This window comes from Prionailurus bengalensis, chromosome D3 (genome assembly GCF_016509475.1).
Source record: "Prionailurus bengalensis isolate Pbe53 chromosome D3, Fcat_Pben_1.1_paternal_pri, whole genome shotgun sequence".
In the NCBI taxonomy this organism is placed as follows: Eukaryota; Metazoa; Chordata; class Mammalia; order Carnivora; family Felidae; genus Prionailurus; species Prionailurus bengalensis.
The window spans coordinates 57,893,886-57,912,174 of record NC_057356.1 but is presented as its reverse complement, the minus strand read 5'-3'; the positions used below and the strand labels follow the sequence as shown (position 1 = coordinate 57,912,174).

The 18,289-nt window shown below is 39.4% G+C and overlaps 1 protein-coding gene across 3 annotated transcripts in view; it reads left to right on the top strand.

Annotated features, from left to right (window-relative positions):
• The window catches only part of TPGS2 (tubulin polyglutamylase complex subunit 2), a 69,460-nt gene that overhangs the window by 3,697 nt on the left and 47,474 nt on the right, over window positions 1-18,289 (top strand). For all 3 annotated transcript variants that reach the window (XM_043558644.1, XM_043558643.1, XM_043558645.1), the window contains exon 2: window positions 11,334-11,413. In XM_043558644.1, coding sequence (XP_043414579.1) covers window positions 11,334-11,413 — 80 coding nt within the window. The remainder of the gene's footprint in view (window positions 1-11,333; window positions 11,414-18,289) is intronic.

Genomic DNA, 18,289 nt, shown 5'->3' with positions numbered 1-18,289 from the left:
TTATGGCTAAATATTCCATTAGGTGTTTTATATGTATATATATATGTATATAAATATATATACACATATATATGTATATATATGTGTATATAAATATACATACACATATATACACATATATATGTATATATATGTATATAAATATATATACACATATATATATACACACATATATATACACATATGTATATCATGTCATCTCTATCCATTCATCAATGGATGGACAATCACTTGGGCTGCTTCCGTGTCTTGGCTATCGTAAATAATGCTTCAGTAAATGTGGAGGTGCATGTATCTCTTTGAATTAGCATTTTTGTATTTTTTGGGTAAATGCCCAGTAGTGCAATTACTGGATTGCAGGGTAGTTCAATTTTTAATTTTTTAAGGAACATACTGTTTTCCATACTGTCTGTACCAGATTGCATTCCCACAAACAGTGGAAGAGGGATCTTTTTTATCTACAGCTTCACCCACACCTTCTTTCTTTGTTGTCGATTTTAGCCATTCTGACAGGTATAAGGTGATACCTGATTGTAGTTTTGATTTGCATTTCCCTGATGATAAGTAATAATGAGCATCTTTTCATGTGTCTGTTGGCTATTTGTCTGTTGTCTTTAGTGAAATCTCTATTCATGTCTTCTGCCCATGATTGGATTGTTTTTGAGTATTGAGTTATATAAGTTATTTACATATTTTGGATATTGATCCTTTATCTGGTGTCATTTGCAAATATCCTCTTCTAGTCCATAGGTTGCCTTTTAGTTTTACTGATTGATTCCTTCACTGTGCAGAAACTTTTTATTTTGATGTAGTCCCAGTAGTTTGCTTTTGCTTTTATTTGCCTTACCTCAGGAGACATCTATAAAAATGTTGCCACAGCCTGTGTCAGAGAGATTATAGCCTGTGCTTTCTTCAAGGATTTTATAGTTTCAGGTCTCACATTTATTTTTTTTAATGTTTATTTATTTTTGAGAGAGCGAGAAAGTGTGAGTGGGAGAGGGGCAGAGAAAGAGGGAGACACAGAATCTGGAAGCGGGTTCCAGGCCCTAAGCTGTCAGCACAGAGTGTGATGTGGGGCTCAAACCCACGAACTGTGAGATTATGACCTGAGCCAAAGTTGGACACTTAACTGACTGAGCCACCCAGGTGCCCACGGGTCTCACATTTAGATCTTTCATCCATTTTGAGTTTATTCTTTTATGTGGTGAAAGAAAGTGGTCCGGTTTCATTCTTTTGCATGTTGTCCAGTTTTCCCAACACCATTTGTTCAAGAAACTGTCTTTTTCCCATTGTATATTCATTCCTCCTTTGTCAAAGATTAATTGACCATTTAATTGTGCATTTATTTCTGGGTTTTCTGTTCTCTTTCAACTGATACTTTTTCCCAAAAAACAAGTATGAAGCAGAAGAAAACAGCAAGTCTAAACTCCAGACAGAATTAAAATACATAAACAAGCATCTGAGGATATGAAAAACTACCCAGAATCAGACACTCAAAAACTAAGAACAGAAATAGAGGGGAAAAAAAGGAGGGAAAATGAAAAAAGAGTTGAATAAACTCAGACTATAATTTGAAGGAAACAAAGTTCTAAATAAAGGGTAAATTATAAGGTATCATAAGGAGACTAGATTGAAGTGAATTTAGTCTAGAGCATTGAAGAAAAATAGGAAAACAACCAAGAAAGCAACATAAAAAAGAAAAAGGGTCAAGAAGGAAGGGGAAATGGAAGATAAGCAAATAGGGAATGCAATTCATATTATTAGAGTCTGTGAAGAGCAAAAACAAAATAGTGGAACAGAAATAATATTTAAAATTATATTAAAAACTTTCCAAAAATGGGAAAAGATCTGATTCTGAAAGGGCTTCCTGAATACCTGGAAAAAATTAACCAAGAACTATCAACTTTTTTTTTTTTTTAACGTTTATTTATTTTTGAGACAGAGACAGAGCATGAACGGGGGAGGGGCAGAGAGAGAGGGAGACACAGAATCAGAAGCAGACTCCAGGCTCTGGGCCATCAGCCCAGAGCCCGATGCGGGGCTCAAACTCATGGACCGTGAGATCGTGACCTGAGCCGAAGTCAGATGTTTAACCGACTGAGCCACCCAGGTGCCCCAAGAACTATCAACTTTAAGACATACACTAGTAAAAGTAAGATCAGAAATAAAGATGAAATCCTCAAGTCCTCAAAGCAAAAACACAAATAACTTACAAAGTCAAAAGAATTAGACCAGCATCAGACCTCAAAAACCAGCATACCAAGCAAGGTAAGAATAAAACAGTGTTTTTAGGAAATTCAATGAAAGAAGATGTGAATCAAGGATTTTATAACCAGCCGAACTATCTTTCAGATAAAAGAACTTAGGTTTCTGTACCCATGTGCCCTTTCAGAGGAAGTTACTAGAGGGTGACTTTTATGAAATCACACATAGATAAGGAAAACCTAAGCAAAATGACTGATGGTGAGCAGCATTTTCATACACATGCAGACATACGTAAATACATACAAAGATAAAACAAAAGTGGGATGAGACCGAGAGATTAAGGTACCGATGATGATTATGACAAACTAAAGACTCAAATTCCAGGGGTTTTTGTTGGGGCTGGTCACATAGGCAAAACAATCAGCCACAGCTAGTGAAATTGTAGACTCCTAGAAAGATAGCGACGTTTAGTAGGTTAGCCAAAGGTGGGCAAACTAGCCTTGTCAATATTGAATACATCCAAAGGCCAAATTCCCAGGTACGACCAAAGTTGAACCCTGCAAGCTGATCCTTCTAAAGATATTTACATCACGTTGGCTGTTAATTTTTTTCTGTGCAATTAACCCCACCCTACTTCCCCGTGCTCCACACACCCTACCTTCAAGCCGTGGTTTCAGGTACATCCTTACCTTATTCTTTGATTTGCATAATAGATTAACACTCTTCAGTTATTCCCTTTGAATATTCGTATTTAGTCAGGGAGATTTCTGCATTATTTTTTCTCTTCTGGCTCTAAAGACCTTTAATGTCTAAAAAATAAAAGACCTTTATCATCACATCTTGGATTCCAGAATCTCTCATACTTCAGCTCTGTGGCCACAATTTTTAAGTCATGTAAATGACCACTTTCTCTGACCTGTACACCTTTGCCTCTATTGAAAAGTCACCTCTGAATCCACAAATGCAGACTGTGTGTCAGAGTTCTTGGTCGCAGACTATGGAATACACTCTGGCTAATTTAAGGCTAGAAAAACCCTTTAGCTAGTCGGGCAGCAGTGGATCGATGAAGGGACATTAGCTCACAAAATCACTGGGAGAGCTAACGGGAGTGGACTCCAGGTTGAGAACCATCCTGCAGAAGGGGGGTGCTAAGAGGGAAGTACCTACAGCTAGTGTGCTAACGAAGCTGCAGACTTGCGAAGTGCCTTTTGCAGCTCTGTTTGTGAGAAGATCCAATCTCACATTTGCCTTCTGCCTCTCCTCCTCCCAATCTGTAGGAGAGTGAGTTTCCGTGCAGGAATATGGGTCTCCTGAGGGAGCCTAGCTGCAGGGGAATCTGAGAAATCTAGCCTTTAGCTGTCAAATCTCTAAAATACAGGAAAGCACACTAGGAGGGAGCAGGAGTAGGTGTTCAGTGAGCCAGTCACTTTTTCAGTCTTTATCTACCTCCCTCTCTGTCTTTAACTCCTGAGGCCCTTAGGGTCTGTATCACTCAGTTTAACATATATATTGTCTTAAAGTTTTCACTTCCGTTTCATGTTCGTAATGTTTAGGCAGTATTTCTTGAGACAGTGTCTTCTACTTAAATTCCTAATCTCTGGCAGTAAGTCTCCCAAGCTGAGGACATAGCAGGTCCTCATTAATTACATCAGAGATGTTGGCTTAAAGATTTGTTTTCTGTTAGGGTGTGTGTCCCAGTTATCTATTGCTGGGTGGCAAACCACCCCAAAACAGCAATTTACTGTTTCTCCCAGTTGACTGGGCTCAGCTGAGATAGTTCTCATTTTGGGTTTCTCCAGTGGTTGCAATTAGATGGCAGCTGGGACTGGAATTATTTGAAAGTTCGGCTAGGCTGGAAGTCCAAGATGGCTTTTGCACTCATTTCTGGCCTCTCAATGCTTCTCAACATTCTCTCTTCAAAAGAGTAGCTTGGATTCATTGTGTGGTCCCTCAGGGCACAGAGAGGAAGAGAAAAACTGCCAGTCCTATCTAAGTCCAAACTGGCACAGCATCTCTTTGCTGTATTTTATTGCTCAAAGCCGTCACAGGCCAACCCCAAATTCAAGAAGGTAGAGAAATAGACTTCTCCTGGTATGGGCTGGCAGGAAAGGAAGGAACTGATAACACCCGGCTTTGGAATAAGCTACCACAGAGAGTTTTCATCTGTGGCATGTCACATAGTTACCTGGAGTGGACTATTGGGTCTGAAGACCTGAGTTTCATATGCATGCTGTTTAATATTTCCTACTCTGCCATACAGGTTATTCTAGCCAGGCTGCTCACAAATGCTTGCCATTGATCACAAAGGCCGGAGAGTGGGGATAACTGTGTCTCGTCAGATAGTACTTATCCTGTTACATCTTAATAGACCAAGGACAGCTTGTTATTGCTATTGCTTTCTAAACATCTTCATAGTGCTTTCAGCTATCTGTGATATTGTCATTTATAATAAGAAATACATATTTAGTCTTCCTGGTTCTAGCAGACTTTCTAAGACCTTTAGAATTTTCTAAGTGAGGAGAGTGATAAAAAGCTGTCCTTTGTTATGTTAATGTACCTTCTGGAAAGCCCCTAGGTAACCTAATAAGGATGGGGGCTGGTGGTCTGGGCAACCAACTATGATTAGAGGGTTAGAACTTTTGGTTCTGGTCCCTGATTTCCAGGGAAGGATGAGGGGCTAGAGATTGAATGAATTGCTAGTGGTCAGGGATTTCCTCATCATGCCCATGTAATGAAGCCTCCATAAAAGTCCAAAAGGAACAGGCTTGCAGAGCTTCCGGGCTAATGACCCAGAAGGCTTCCACTTGCCATTGTGTCGGGCCCCAGACACTTGAGGACAGAAGCTCCTGTGTTTGGGACCTTGCCTTATGCATTTCTTTATCTCACTGTTGATTTATAACATCCTTTGTAATCTGTTAAGAAAATAGGTTTCTTAAGTTCTATGAGTCGCTCTAGCAAAACTAATTGAACCAAAGAAGAGATTCAATAAGGGGGAACCTCTTATTTATAGTCAGTCAGAAGCACAAATAACAACTTGGCTTTGGAACTGGCATCTGAAGTGGAAGGCAGTTTTGTGGGACTGAGCACTTAGCCTATGGATGCTGTCTCTAGGTAGATGATGTCAGAATTGAGTTGAATTGTAGGAAACCCAGCTGATGTCTGAGAATTGCTTGGTGGTTTGGGGAAAGCTCCCTCCCATCCCATGTCGGAATTAGCTAAGACAACATGGTAGAAAAAGCATTAGGCTTCATGTTGCAGTTGTGGTTAGAGCTTTAGTTCTATGAAATTATTTAATGTTTCTCATCCTGTTTCCTTATCTTTAAAAAACATAATAATAAGAGTAGGGGCACCTGGGTGGCTCAGTCAGTTAAGTGTCCAACTCTTTGTTTTGGCTCAGGTCATGATCTTATGGTTTGTGGGTTCAAGAACCACATCAGGTTCTGCACTGTCAGTGTGGAGCCTGATTGGGATCTCTCCCTCTCTCTACACCCCACTCCCCACTCACTCACTCTCTCTCAAAAAAAAATAAATAAATAAAGAATAAAAGCATTTTAAAAAAATGAGAGTAATGATGCCTGCTTTACAAGATCATTGAAAGATTAAACGATAATTTATACTACTTCCCTGAAATAGAGCATTGTACAAATGAAATTTATTTTATATCCCTCTCTTCTCCATCCTCAGCACCTCCTCCCCACCAGTGCTGTTTGTATTGTATAACGAAGTCCCTACAGTGGGTACATCTTAAACAATTTATTATAGGATGGTTTCTAAAGCCAGCATATTGACCAATTGGCCTATCCTGGAGGTGTTTAAAGTATCATATGTCCTTTTTGGCCCTAAAAGTAAAACAGCCAGTTATTTTATCAGCAAAATGATTTTTTGGGAGGGAGGGGGAATAGCAGAGAATTTCAATTCTAGACATACAAGCTGTGGCAAACAGGAGGCAAGTGTAGAAATGAAAGACGAGAAACAGAGAAAAAGGAAGGAATTGAAGGGGCTGCTTTGAAGGTAGTTCATTGGCGGACAGTGAGAGTTCAGAGTAGTGATGGTTTTTCATTGGCTGGGTTGTTGCTGGGCAAGGAGAAATTCTTTCCTCCTACTAGAGTAACAAAGGCTTCTTGGGAATGCAGGGTACTTCTCTTCCTGCTGAAGTGTGAAGTTGACAGAGTGGTAGACCTTGCAGGCTCCCGCTTTTGGCCTCCTGACTCCATTTTAAATGAAGTTTCTTTTATTCAGTTTCATACCCTCATCTGTAATAGCATCACAGCAGTTCTGTTTAAGCCTTGTAGACCCTGAACCTGAACCTGTTACCCACTGAATCATTGTGTGCTTGTCTGTCTCAACCTATTCATAGTGATGCTATCGGCTAGGAATGCCTCAGGCACTCACCTGGGCATGTAGGATTGGTGATGAGCCCCCACATTTTCCTGACTGGAGCCAGTGTTAATGTTGCACCTGGACTGGCACCTGTGGTTCTTACTATGCTTGCAAGCTGCACCTCAGCGACAACAGTTAGGGAACTTTGAAGAAAGGATTTATTGTGCACAGGTCCTAGAGGGCACATGCCAGGCCTGAGGGCCACACAGCCCGATGGCGGGGATGAGGAGCAGACCTGTATCTTTTATTGGGGCCCAAGGGTGGGGAGGCCAGGGTTTCACAGAATCCCTCTTTATTGGTGAATTTAAAATTTAGGTGTGGGAATTTGGGCATGGGAGGAGAAAGGCAAGGTCAGTCAAACCATCAGTTACCCCAGTTACTCAGGGCTTTTTAAAAGGGGAACTTAATGAGTGGGGTGCCCTGGTTCCTGATTGTTTAGATTGTAGCTGTGTCATATAGCTGGCAATTCGTTTATTTAAGATGAATGTATTTGAAATGGGTGGGTTGGCAATCAAAAGCTTAATGTCAGGTGCTTATACTGGTTTATATGAAATATGTGTCCTCCAGCAACCCTACGCACTAGACTGCCTCCTGGGTGTAGTTAGATGACATCATTATGCAACCAGTGGATTGTTGACAAAGAATTCTGTATTGTGCTGTTTTACTGCAGTTGGAGTAATAGGCTGCTAAGACTGATTAAAGCTAGAGTCTGTATTTGCATAGGTTAATTGCTAAAGGGCTTTGCTAAGGGGCACACAATGAGGTTTGTACATAAACTCTTAACTAGACCCATACATGGAGTCAGCCTAGCCACTTGGAGTGGCCTGTCCTCACCCTCTTGTCCTCGCTATAAAGTGTCAGTAATAACATTTATTTTTCACTGTCTTACCTTTGGTGGGAACATTACCAAATGGGCCACCCCTGAAGGGCGAGACAGCATCTTCCATCCTAATCAGTCAGGGGCATAGCAAGGACTTAGCCCAAGTGTAACGGCTTAAAGCTCACAGTGTTTTTCCACCTTAGTACTGTGCTTCACAGTATCTTAGAACATTGACCGGAAAGCAGAAAAAAAAAATTGTGTATATGGTAGTTTTTATGTTTCCAAAGCACCATTATCTCTGCTTCTTCAGCTTCCATTATCAAGGGAAATATTCTTATAAGTCTTGTCTCTCCGAATGCTAAGAAAAGTGAAGACTCATCTAAGGTCACACAAGTGGTGAATGTATAAAGCAAGACTAGAGTATGTGGAGTCCAGCATTCTCAGCCTCCTTTATTGGGCTGTTGCTGTATCCCAAGATTTGAACTTTGTGACAACTTGGAGGAAACTATGATGCATAGAAAGGGCACTAGCATAATTACAGAATCAGTGAACCACATTGTGATATGCTGACTTATAAGAAATATATATTTGCTCACTCAGGTGAAAGCTTGAACAAAGCGGGATTAGGGCTCCTCAGTCCTCCACCCCCAACAGTGCAGTAAAACATCTGCATATAACTTTAACTCCACAAAAAATGTAACTAGTAGCCTACAGTTCACCAGAAATCTTACCGATAACATAAACAATTAACACGTATTTTGTATGTTGTGTGTATTGTATTCTGTACTTTAAAGTAAGCTATAAAAAAAAGTTAAAAAAATCATAAGGAAAAGAAAATACATTTATAGTACCATATTGTATTTATTCAAAAAAGTAAGTGTTCAGGTGGACCGATGCAGTTCAAACCCATATTGGTCCAGGGTCACCTGTATATTTTGTCTTAGTCCACAGTTCCTGGTTTACAGCTCCTAAAACCCTTGTAATTTCATAAGTGTTAAGAGTGGTAAAGATTTTTCGTTATGTTAATGAGGTGACTTTTGGAAAGCACTTAAGGATGAGCACTAGTTACCAGTGGATCCAAACATGGAATTAGAGGATTGGCATTTTCAGTCCCATCCCCTGACCTTCAGGCAGTGAGCAGCCCTAATCCTGCTTTGTTCAAGGGTCAGCTGTCATCTGAGTGAGCAAATATATATTTCTTAGAGGTCAGAATATCACAGTGTGGTTCACTGATTCTGTAATTATGCTAGTACCCTTTCTATGCATCATAGTTTCCTCTAAGTTGTCACAAAGTTCATATCTTGGGATACAGCAACAGCCAATGATGTAATCATGCCTGTGTAATGAAGCCTCCATAAAAACCCGAAACTTCCAGGTTGGTGAACACCTGGAGATTTGGAGACAGTGGCCTGCCTGGAGAAGGCATGGAACTCTGTGACCCTTCCCACATACCTTGTCCTAAGCATCTCTTCATCTGGCTGTTCCTGGGTTATATCCTTTTATAATAAACCAGGAATCTAGTAAGGAAAATGTTTCTCTGAGTTCTGTGAGCCACTGTAGCAAATTAATGCAACTTGAGGAGGGGGTCTGAGGAACCTCCTGATTTATAGCTAGTCTGGGCTTTTGACTGGTGTCTGAAGTATGAGAAGAGGGGGTCATGAGAACCCCCAGTCTTTTGCAGATCAGTCAGAAGCACAGGTGACAACCTGAACTTGTGTCTGGTGTCTGAAGTGGGGAAGGGGAAGGTCTTACAGACTGAACCCATAAGCATTGGGATCTGATGCCATCTCCTTGTGGGACATCGGGGTATCAAGAATTGCTTCTTGGTATGAGAAAGTCTCCCCACAAAAATGTCGGAGGGATTGGGTCCAGGAACCATTTTACACATTAAACTAGTTTAGAAGTCTCTGTCATATTCTTAGAAATTTTAAAAATTAATTTGAATACATTCCCTGATTACAGTATTTACTCCTAGTAAATAACCAAGATATGGCTCAAAATAGAATATACTTAAGTATAAACATATGTGACCCCAACCCTGCATGTGATGGGTTAGGATATCAGGGAAAAAAAAGCATCCGAAATGGTTTCATGGAGAAGGTGGAACTTCAGCATGGCCTTGGAGTGTGAGTAGGACTTGCGTAGGTGGAGAGACACATGGACATATTTGGGTGTGTATAACAGGAAAGGGATACAGCATAATCAAAGATGAGTGCAGATGTAGTTTGTGGGGTGGGGGACAGAGGGGTGGAGGCAATGAGGGAACTGACCCAACTGGAACAGAGGGTTTGGACTAGAGGGTGGAAGGAGATAAGACCAGAGCAGTATAGTAAGGGCCTTATCCTTCAGATCACAGGGAGAACTGAAAAGATCAGATAAGAAGCAAGCCGAGGTATGGACAAGGTCCTTTGGTGGTATGCTGAGGGTGGCTCAGGCACACAGAGTTTGTGGCTTTGATTGCGTCTACACTTGCAGTGTCCGTGGCCTAAAATACTGGTGACATTGGGGACAATCTGTGCAGTATGGCAAAGAGAAAAGAGTAGAGGCTTTGTTCGCTAGGGCTGTCATAAAAGTACCACAAAGCAGGTAGCTTAGAACAAGAAATTCTCACAATTCTGGAGGCCAAAAGCCTGAACCCAAAGAGTTGGCAGTGTCATGCTCATTCTGAAGCCTGGAGGGGAAGAACTCGTTTTGCCTCTTTCTAGCTTCTGCTGGTTTGCTGGCCGTCCTCAGTGTTCCGTGTATTATGGATGTGTCACTCCAATTCTCCACCTTCATGTGGCCCTCTTCCCTCTGTGTGTCTCTCCACAAAGCATTCTTTTTATAAGGACATCATCATACTGGATTTGGGATCCACCCTACTCCAGTGGGACCTCATCTTAACTAATCACGTAGTCAATGACCTCATATCCAAATAAAGTCATGGTCTGAGGTACTGGCGATTAGGACTTCAAAAGTGTATTTTTTTGTAAGGAACACAGTTCCACTGATAAAAGATTTTGTGTCTGAGATTAAGGACTTAAAGATCCTGAGTATGGGTAAATACAGACAAGTGGAGAATGTAGGAGGTCTTAAAATCTGTTGTATTCCAACTCAGGTGGCTTCTCTTTTACCTCAGAATGAATGATGGAACATATCTCCACAAAGAGATTTAAAGACCTTTTCCTGCTTTAAAGATGTAGAGACATGATTTATTTGGCTTTCAGTATATTTCTGGATAGAGTCCATTTTCCATAATGTTAGCCTAAACTTCTAAACCCTGGATCTCATAGAGTAGAAGATGAGTTTTATTTGGAAGAAAAATTAGCAAACAAGTGTTGTATCTTGTAAAAGTTTATTGGGGTGCTTTTCCTTATTCCTTTTGACCATGTCATAAGTGCATAAATTCAGCTCACTGAGATATTCAGTATGAAATCACTAGGAACATAGAATCTCTGATTTTTGTTCAACAGCTGAATTACTAAGCTGTGACTGGGTGTAGGGGGTATTCGATGATGTCCTTTCGGCCAGGTTGACTCCATGGTCCTAGGTTGTGGGACTGAGTGCCTTCAAAAGACTGAGCAGTTCTTCCTGTTTTGTTTTTTGTGTTCTTAAGTTTATTTATTTATTTTGAGAGAGAGAGAGAGAGAGAACCCAAGAGGGGCAGAGAGAGAGGGAGAGAGAATCCCATGCTGACAGCGCAGAGTCCAATGTGGTGCTCAAACACGTGAACTGTGAGATCATGACCTGAGCTGAAACCAAGAGTCAAATGCTTAACCGATTAAGCCACCCAAGCACCCCTCTTCCTGTTTTTATCACATGGGTAATAAATGCTGCTCAGAGGAATCTGATATTCCTAGAGTACTCATCAACAGTTAGTCAGCCTCTAGTATTGAAATATATAAGAGCGGGCCTATTGCAGCTCTACAGACTCTTTTTCCTCTTCCAGAATCTTCCCCAGGTGTGACAGACGTGACTATCATAGAAAAGCCTCCTGCTGAACGTCATATGATTTCCTCATGGGAACAAGTAAGTGTTGCCCTTTTGAATCCTTACATCCCCACAAAGAGAGGTCAACTTCAGTGACCCTAAAGAAGGAAAAATTAGGGCAGGAAACCTGTTCTTATCTCAGGCCACAGCTGCCTTCAAGGAAGAGTTCAATTTTCTCTTTTATGTTCAGGCCATTTAACATTCCTTTCAGTTCCATACCATTTCCTCAGCCTGGAGCATCTCCTGTGAGCCTCACTATCATTTGGAGGCAGTGGAACATTCATAGTTGTATACAACAAAGCTAAAAATTCAGGAAGGAAAGGAAAAATTAAATATTAATAAGCATGCTGAGCAGAATGTGGATAAGTGTTACAGGGAAGTACTTAACCAGATTAATAGCTACTGCTTCTCCAACCCTCCTCTGAACTTTTATTCATTTGTTCAGTAGAAGTTTTAAGCTCCTAAACTGGGCCAGGCATTGTGGTTGGTGTTGATTCCTGGGGATTCAGTGGTAATCAAAAAACGGTTCCTTACCTCTTAATGTTACTGTGTAAGACATAGTGTAGATCGTTATGAATATAATTACCAAGCAGACTTAGCACAGTAGAGAGAGAGGTAAAGGGAGCATTGTCAGGAGGACTGACCTAGTTTGAGGTTAAGAAAGGTTTTTCCGAAAGAAGTTATGTGGAGTTGTTAACCAGACAGATGGGCTCTGAGAAGGGACTTTCAACCTGTGGGAAGGCTTTGAAATGGGAAGGATTAAATTTTCTAAGAGCATAAAGAAGGTCCCTGTGGCTGGTGCACAAGAGAGCAAGGGAGAGAGATTGGTAAGGACCAGGACATGCAGGCTTCTTAAATCATCATGAGTTTGTGCTTTATTTTTCTTTTTAAGTTTTAATTTTAATTCCAGTTAGTTGACATACAATGTTATATTAATTGCAGGTGTACAATGTAGTAATTGAACAGTTCCATACATCATCACCCTGCTCATCATGACAAGTGCACTTTTTAATCCTCATCACCTATTTAACCCATTCCCCCAGCTCCCTCCCCTCTGGTAGCCATCAGTTCTCTATAATTAAGACTATTTCTTTCTCTCTCTCTCTCTCTCTCTCTCTCTCTCTCTCTCCCTCCCTCTCCCTCCCTCCCTCCCTCCCTCCCTCCCTCCCTCTCCCTCCCTCTCTCCCCCCCCTCATATTTCCCTTTGCTTCTTTATTTTGTTTCTTGAATTCCATATATGAGTGAAATCATATGGTATTTGTCTTTCTCTGACTCACTTATTTCACTTCGCATGATACTCTAGCTACATCCGTGTCCTTGCAAATGGCAAGATTTCATCTTTTTTATGGCCAAATAATATTCCATTGTATTTATATACCACATCTTCTTTATCCATTCATCAGTCCATGGAGACTTGGACTGCTTCCATATCTTGGCTGTTGTAAATAATGCTGCTGTATAAACATAGGGTTGCATGTGTCCCTTTGCATTAGTGTTTGTGCATTCTTTGAGTAAATACCCAGTAGTGCGATGGCTGGGTCACAGGCTAGTGCTATTTTTAACTTTTTGAGGAACTTCCGTACTGTTTTCCACCATGGCTGCACCAGTATACATTCCCACCACCAGTACCCAAGTGTTCCTTTCTGTCCACACCCTCCCCTGCACCTCTTCGTTTCTTGTGTTGTGTTATTGATTTTAGCCATACTGAGGAGTGAGACTGTCATAGTGATGATTTGAGTATCTTTTCATGTTTTGGTGACCATGTCTGTACATGTCTTCTACCCATTTTTCTAATTGGATTATTGGTTTTTTGGGTATTGAATTTTATAAGTTCTTTATATATTTGGGATATTAACCTTTTATTAGATACGTCATTTACAAATATTTTCTCCCATTTTGTCAATTGCCTTTTAGTTTGGTGATCGTTTCCTTTGCGGTGTAGGAAGCATTTTATTTTCATGTAGTCCCGATAGGTTATTTTTCTTTTATTTCCCTTGCTTCAAGAGACATATCTAGAAAAAAGTTGCTATGACTGATGTCAAAGATGTTACTTTACTTACTATGTTCTCTTCTGAGATTTTTAGGTTTCACATCTCACACTTAGGTCTTTAATACGTTTTGAATTTATTTTTGTGTATAGTATAAGAAAGTGGTGCAGTTTTTTCTTTGACACGTTGCCAACCAGTTTTTTCAGAACCATTCATTGAAGAGACTGTCTTTTTTGCATTGGATATTCTTTCCTACTTTGTTGAAGATTTATTCACCATACAGTTGTGCGTTTATTTCTGGGTTCTCTGTTCTGTTGATATATGTGCCTATTTTTGTGCCAGTACCATACTGTTTTGATTACTACAGCTTTGCAATATAACTTGAAGACCAGAATTATGATGCCTCCAGCTTCACTCTTTTTTAAGACTGCTTTGACTACTCAGGGTCTTTTGTAGTTCTCTATGAATTTTAGGATTGTTTGTTCTAGTTCTGTGAAAAATGCTGTTGGTATTTTGATATGATTGCATTAAATCTGTAGATTGCTTTGGGTAGTATAGACATTTTAACAATATTTGTTTTTCCAATCCATGAGCATGGACTGTCTTTCTATTTGTGTTGTCTTCATTTCTTTTATTAGTGTTTTATACTTTTTGGACTACAGGTTTTTTCACCTCTTTGGTTAGGTTTGTTCCTAGGTATCTTATTATTTTGGGTGCAGTTGGAAATGGTATTTTTTAATTAATTTCTCTTTCTGCTGCTTCATTATTGGTATATAGAAATGCAACAGAATTCTGTGCATTGATTTTGTGTCCTGTGGCTTTACTGAATTATCAGTTGTAGAAGTTTTTTTGCTGTCATCTTTTGGGTTTTATATATGGAGTATCAGGTTATCTGCAAATAGTGATTTTACTACTTTACCAATTTGGATGCCTTGTATTTCTTTTTGTTGTCAGATTACTTGGCTAGAACTTCCAGTACTATGTAGAATAAAAGTGGTGAGAGTAGACATCTTTGTCTTCTTCCTGACCTTAGGGGAAAACTCTTTTTTCCCATTAAGGATGATGTTAGCTGTGGAGTTTTCATATGTGACCTTTGTTATGTTGAGGTATATTCCCTCTAAACCTACTTTGTTGAGGGTTTTTATCATGAATGGATGTTTGGCTTTGTCAAATACTACTTCTGTGTCTTTCAAAATGATCATATGGTTCTTATCCTTTCTCTTAATGATGTAATGTATCAGGTTGATTGATTTGCAAACATTGCAAACTACTCTTGCAATCCAGGGATAAATTCTACCTGATCCTAGTGAATGATTTTTTTAATGTATTGCTGGATTGCTTTGCTAATATTTCTTTGAGTATTTTTGCATCTATGTTAATCAGGGATGTTGGCCTGTAGTTCTCTTTTTTCAGTGGTGTCTCTATCTGGTTTGGATGTCAGGATAATGCTGGCCTCATAAGATGAATTTGAAAGTTTTCCTTTCTTTTCTGTTTTTTGCAATAGTTTGAGAGGAATGGGTATTAAGTGTTTAAATGGTAGAATTCACTTGTGAAACCCTCTGGTCCTGGAATTTTGATTATTGGGAGTTTTTTGATTACTGATTCAGTTTCTTTGCTGGTCTGTTCAAATTTTCTATTCCTGTTTCAGTGTTGGTAGTTTATATGTTTCTAGAAATTTATCCACTTCTTTTAGGTCATCCAATTTGTTAGTATATGGTTTTTCATTTTATTCTCTTATGATTGTATTTCTGTGGGATTGGTTGTTATTTCCCCTCCCTTGTTTGTGATTTGAGTCCTTTCTCTTTTTTTTTTCCTGATAAACCTGAATACAGGTTTGTCAGTTTTATTGATTTTCTTCAAAGAAATAGCTCTTGATTTCTTTGATCTGTCTTACTGGGTTTTTTTGTTTTGTTTTGTTTTGTTTTAGTTTGTTTGTTTACCTTCTATATCATTTATTTCTGCTCTAGTATTTATTTCCTTCTGCTAGTTTTAGGTTTTGTTAGAGTGTTTAATATAAACACTTTCATAAAGTTAGAGTGTTTATTTGGGCTTTTTCCTGCTTCTTGAGGTAAGCCTGTATTGCTATAAACTTCCCTCTTAGAACCGCTTTTGCTGCATCCAGAGGTTTTGGACCATTATGTTTTCATTTTCATTTGTTCCCATGTACTTACCTCTTCTTTCATTTCCTGGTTGACCAATTCATTGTTCAGTAGCATGTCTTTTAACCTTTATGTATTTGTGGTTTCTCCAGATTTTTTCTTGTGGTCGACTTCTAGTTTCATAGCATTGTGGTCAGGAAATATGCATGGTATGATTTTCATCTTCTTGAATTTGTTGAGGTTTATTTCCTAGACCAATGTGATCTATTCTGGAGAATGATCTGTGTGCACTTGAAAAGAATGTGTATTCTGCTGTTTTAGGATGGAATGTTCTGAATGTATCTGTTAAATCCATCTGTTCTAGTGTGTCATTCAAAGCCATTGTTTCCTTGTTGATTTTATGTTTAGATGATCTGTCCATTGTTGTAAGTGGGACGTGAAAGTCTGCTACTGTTATTATTATTGATTACTTCCTTTAAGTTTGTAATTAGCTCTTTTATGTATTTGGTTGTTTCTCTGTTGGGTGCATAAATATTTACAATTGTTACATCTTCTTGTTGGGTTGTCTTCTTTATGATTATATAGTGTCTTTCTTTGTCTCTTGTTACAGTCTTTGTTTTAAAGTCTATTTTGTCCGATGTAAGTATTGCTAGTGTGGCTATCTTTTGACATCCACTTGCGTGATAGATGTTTTTCCATATCCTCACTTTGAATCTGCAAGTGTCTTTAAGTCTAAAACGAGTCTCTTGCAGATAGCATATAGATGGATCTTGGTTTTTAATCCATTCTGTCACCCTGTGTCTTTTGATTGGAGTGTTTAGTCAATTTACATTCAAAGTAATTATTGATAGAAATGTATTTATTGACATTTTCTGAAGATTTTCTGTGTTTGTTTCTGAAGATTTTCTCTTATCCTTTCTTTCATGGTTTGATGATTTTCTTTAATGATATATTTGGATTTCTTTGTCTTTATTCTTTGCGGATTTATCAGTGTTTTTTTATAGATGATTACCATGGGGTTTATATATAACCTCTTCTGCCTATAGCAGTCTGTTTTAAGTTGATGGTCGTTCAAGTTTGAACCCATTCTTTTCTCCTCTCCTCCCTACATTTTCAATACATATTATTATATTTTATAACCTTTTTTGTGAGTTCCTTGACTGATTTTTTTTATAGCAATATCCATTTTTACTGCTTTTTTATTTCCTACTTCTATACTATCACTTTTGGTCTTTCCATTCAAAGGAGTTTGCTCTTTATTAAGAGAGCAAAGGAGAGCCATTGAAATGTTTTAAGTACGGAACTGGGAAGTTCAGATTTCTGCTTTGGAAAAGTCACTGTGTCTGAGGAATAGCAAATGGATTTGACCAGGGGAGAAAAATTAACCTACCATTTAATAAGTGCCTACTAACACACATCATATAATTTATTTTAGTTAATCCTCATAATAACCCTGCAGGGTAGATATTGATATCTTCATGTTACCAATGAAGAAAGTGAGGTCCGTGCAGGTTAAAGAGTTTGTCCTGGATCACAGAGCTACCAAGTGGCAGAGCCTGAATTTGAACTTAGAGTTACCTGCCTTATCTAAGCGTGACCATGTCTGCTCTGGCAGACTGCCCTCATAATGGAGGGCACCACTATGGCAGCCTTCCCCTGGGCAGCAGAGCATCCCACGGTATGTGTGCATGTTCAGTCTCTGCCAGCAGGGCTCACCCTCCATGGACTGAGCCAGTGGCACCTTCTTTGGCAGCTCAGTAACTGGTAGTTAAAGTTTCTAGGACCTCCGCTCAGTCAGCACTCCCAACTTCTCATGGGCTCACTTAGCCCCAACCCCCATTTCCACTCATAGTTCACAACAGAAAAGGAAATTTAGAACAGTGTATATCTGCTGAACTCTTGCTGGCTGATCAGGGAGAGCCTGCTTCTGGTGCAACTGTGCCAGCCTGGCCTTGTTGACATTGTTTCAGCCCTCTGATCCTTTATAGGCCTAAGTCAGCCCTTTAGGGAGTGCTTCAGAGTGCTTTTTTGTGAGTGAGATCCTGGTGTTTTCCTGTCTGCCAAAGAGAAGGAGATTCCTGGCTTGGAAGCCTGAGTTCGTTGACCTGGATGGGAGGATGAGAGGGCAGGAATGCCTTGTCCTAGGTGGAACACCATTGAGGTGGTATCATATTGTGTCACTTATTTAATGAAGTAATTTCTGAGGCATATTCTTCCTTGTGTCTTATACCAGATATTCTTCAGAACTCTCTAAGACGACTATTCATTTGTCCTAGTTTAACTTATGCTGTACTTTATTCATTGGGAGCATGCCTTCCATGGCTGCTTTTTAGGTCTGGAGTCTATAGCTGATCTCATTTAGATTTAATTTGCCCCCCTGGACAATGCATCTTTATTGGGTTCCCTTGAGCTTAGAGTGACATTAAGGGGAATGGATAAATCGCCCTCGGAGATCTGAAAGGCATAATGGGTAAGCATGAGAGAAAGAGATTTTTAGCTAACTGAGACAGTCAATGGAACATTTTCTTCAAACATACTCAATTGAGGTAATTTCTGTGAAAGCACCTGGAATAATAAGATACAGTGATTTGGAATTTTCCATTGAGTGCTTTACTTGAAATATCCTAGACTTAATTATGGTAAAATATGCCATATGTAAAGTACAAACAGTGTTAGGATCAGCAGCATAGAAATTCACTTGTGCAGTTCCATGGCTGAGCTTTCTGGAGGCTTGTTGGGTAGATACTTAAAAGCTAATGTATGGACACAGACAATAGAAGAGTTTTGGGTATGTGCTTTTGTTTTTAAGATTCTGTTTTTGTCTAGCA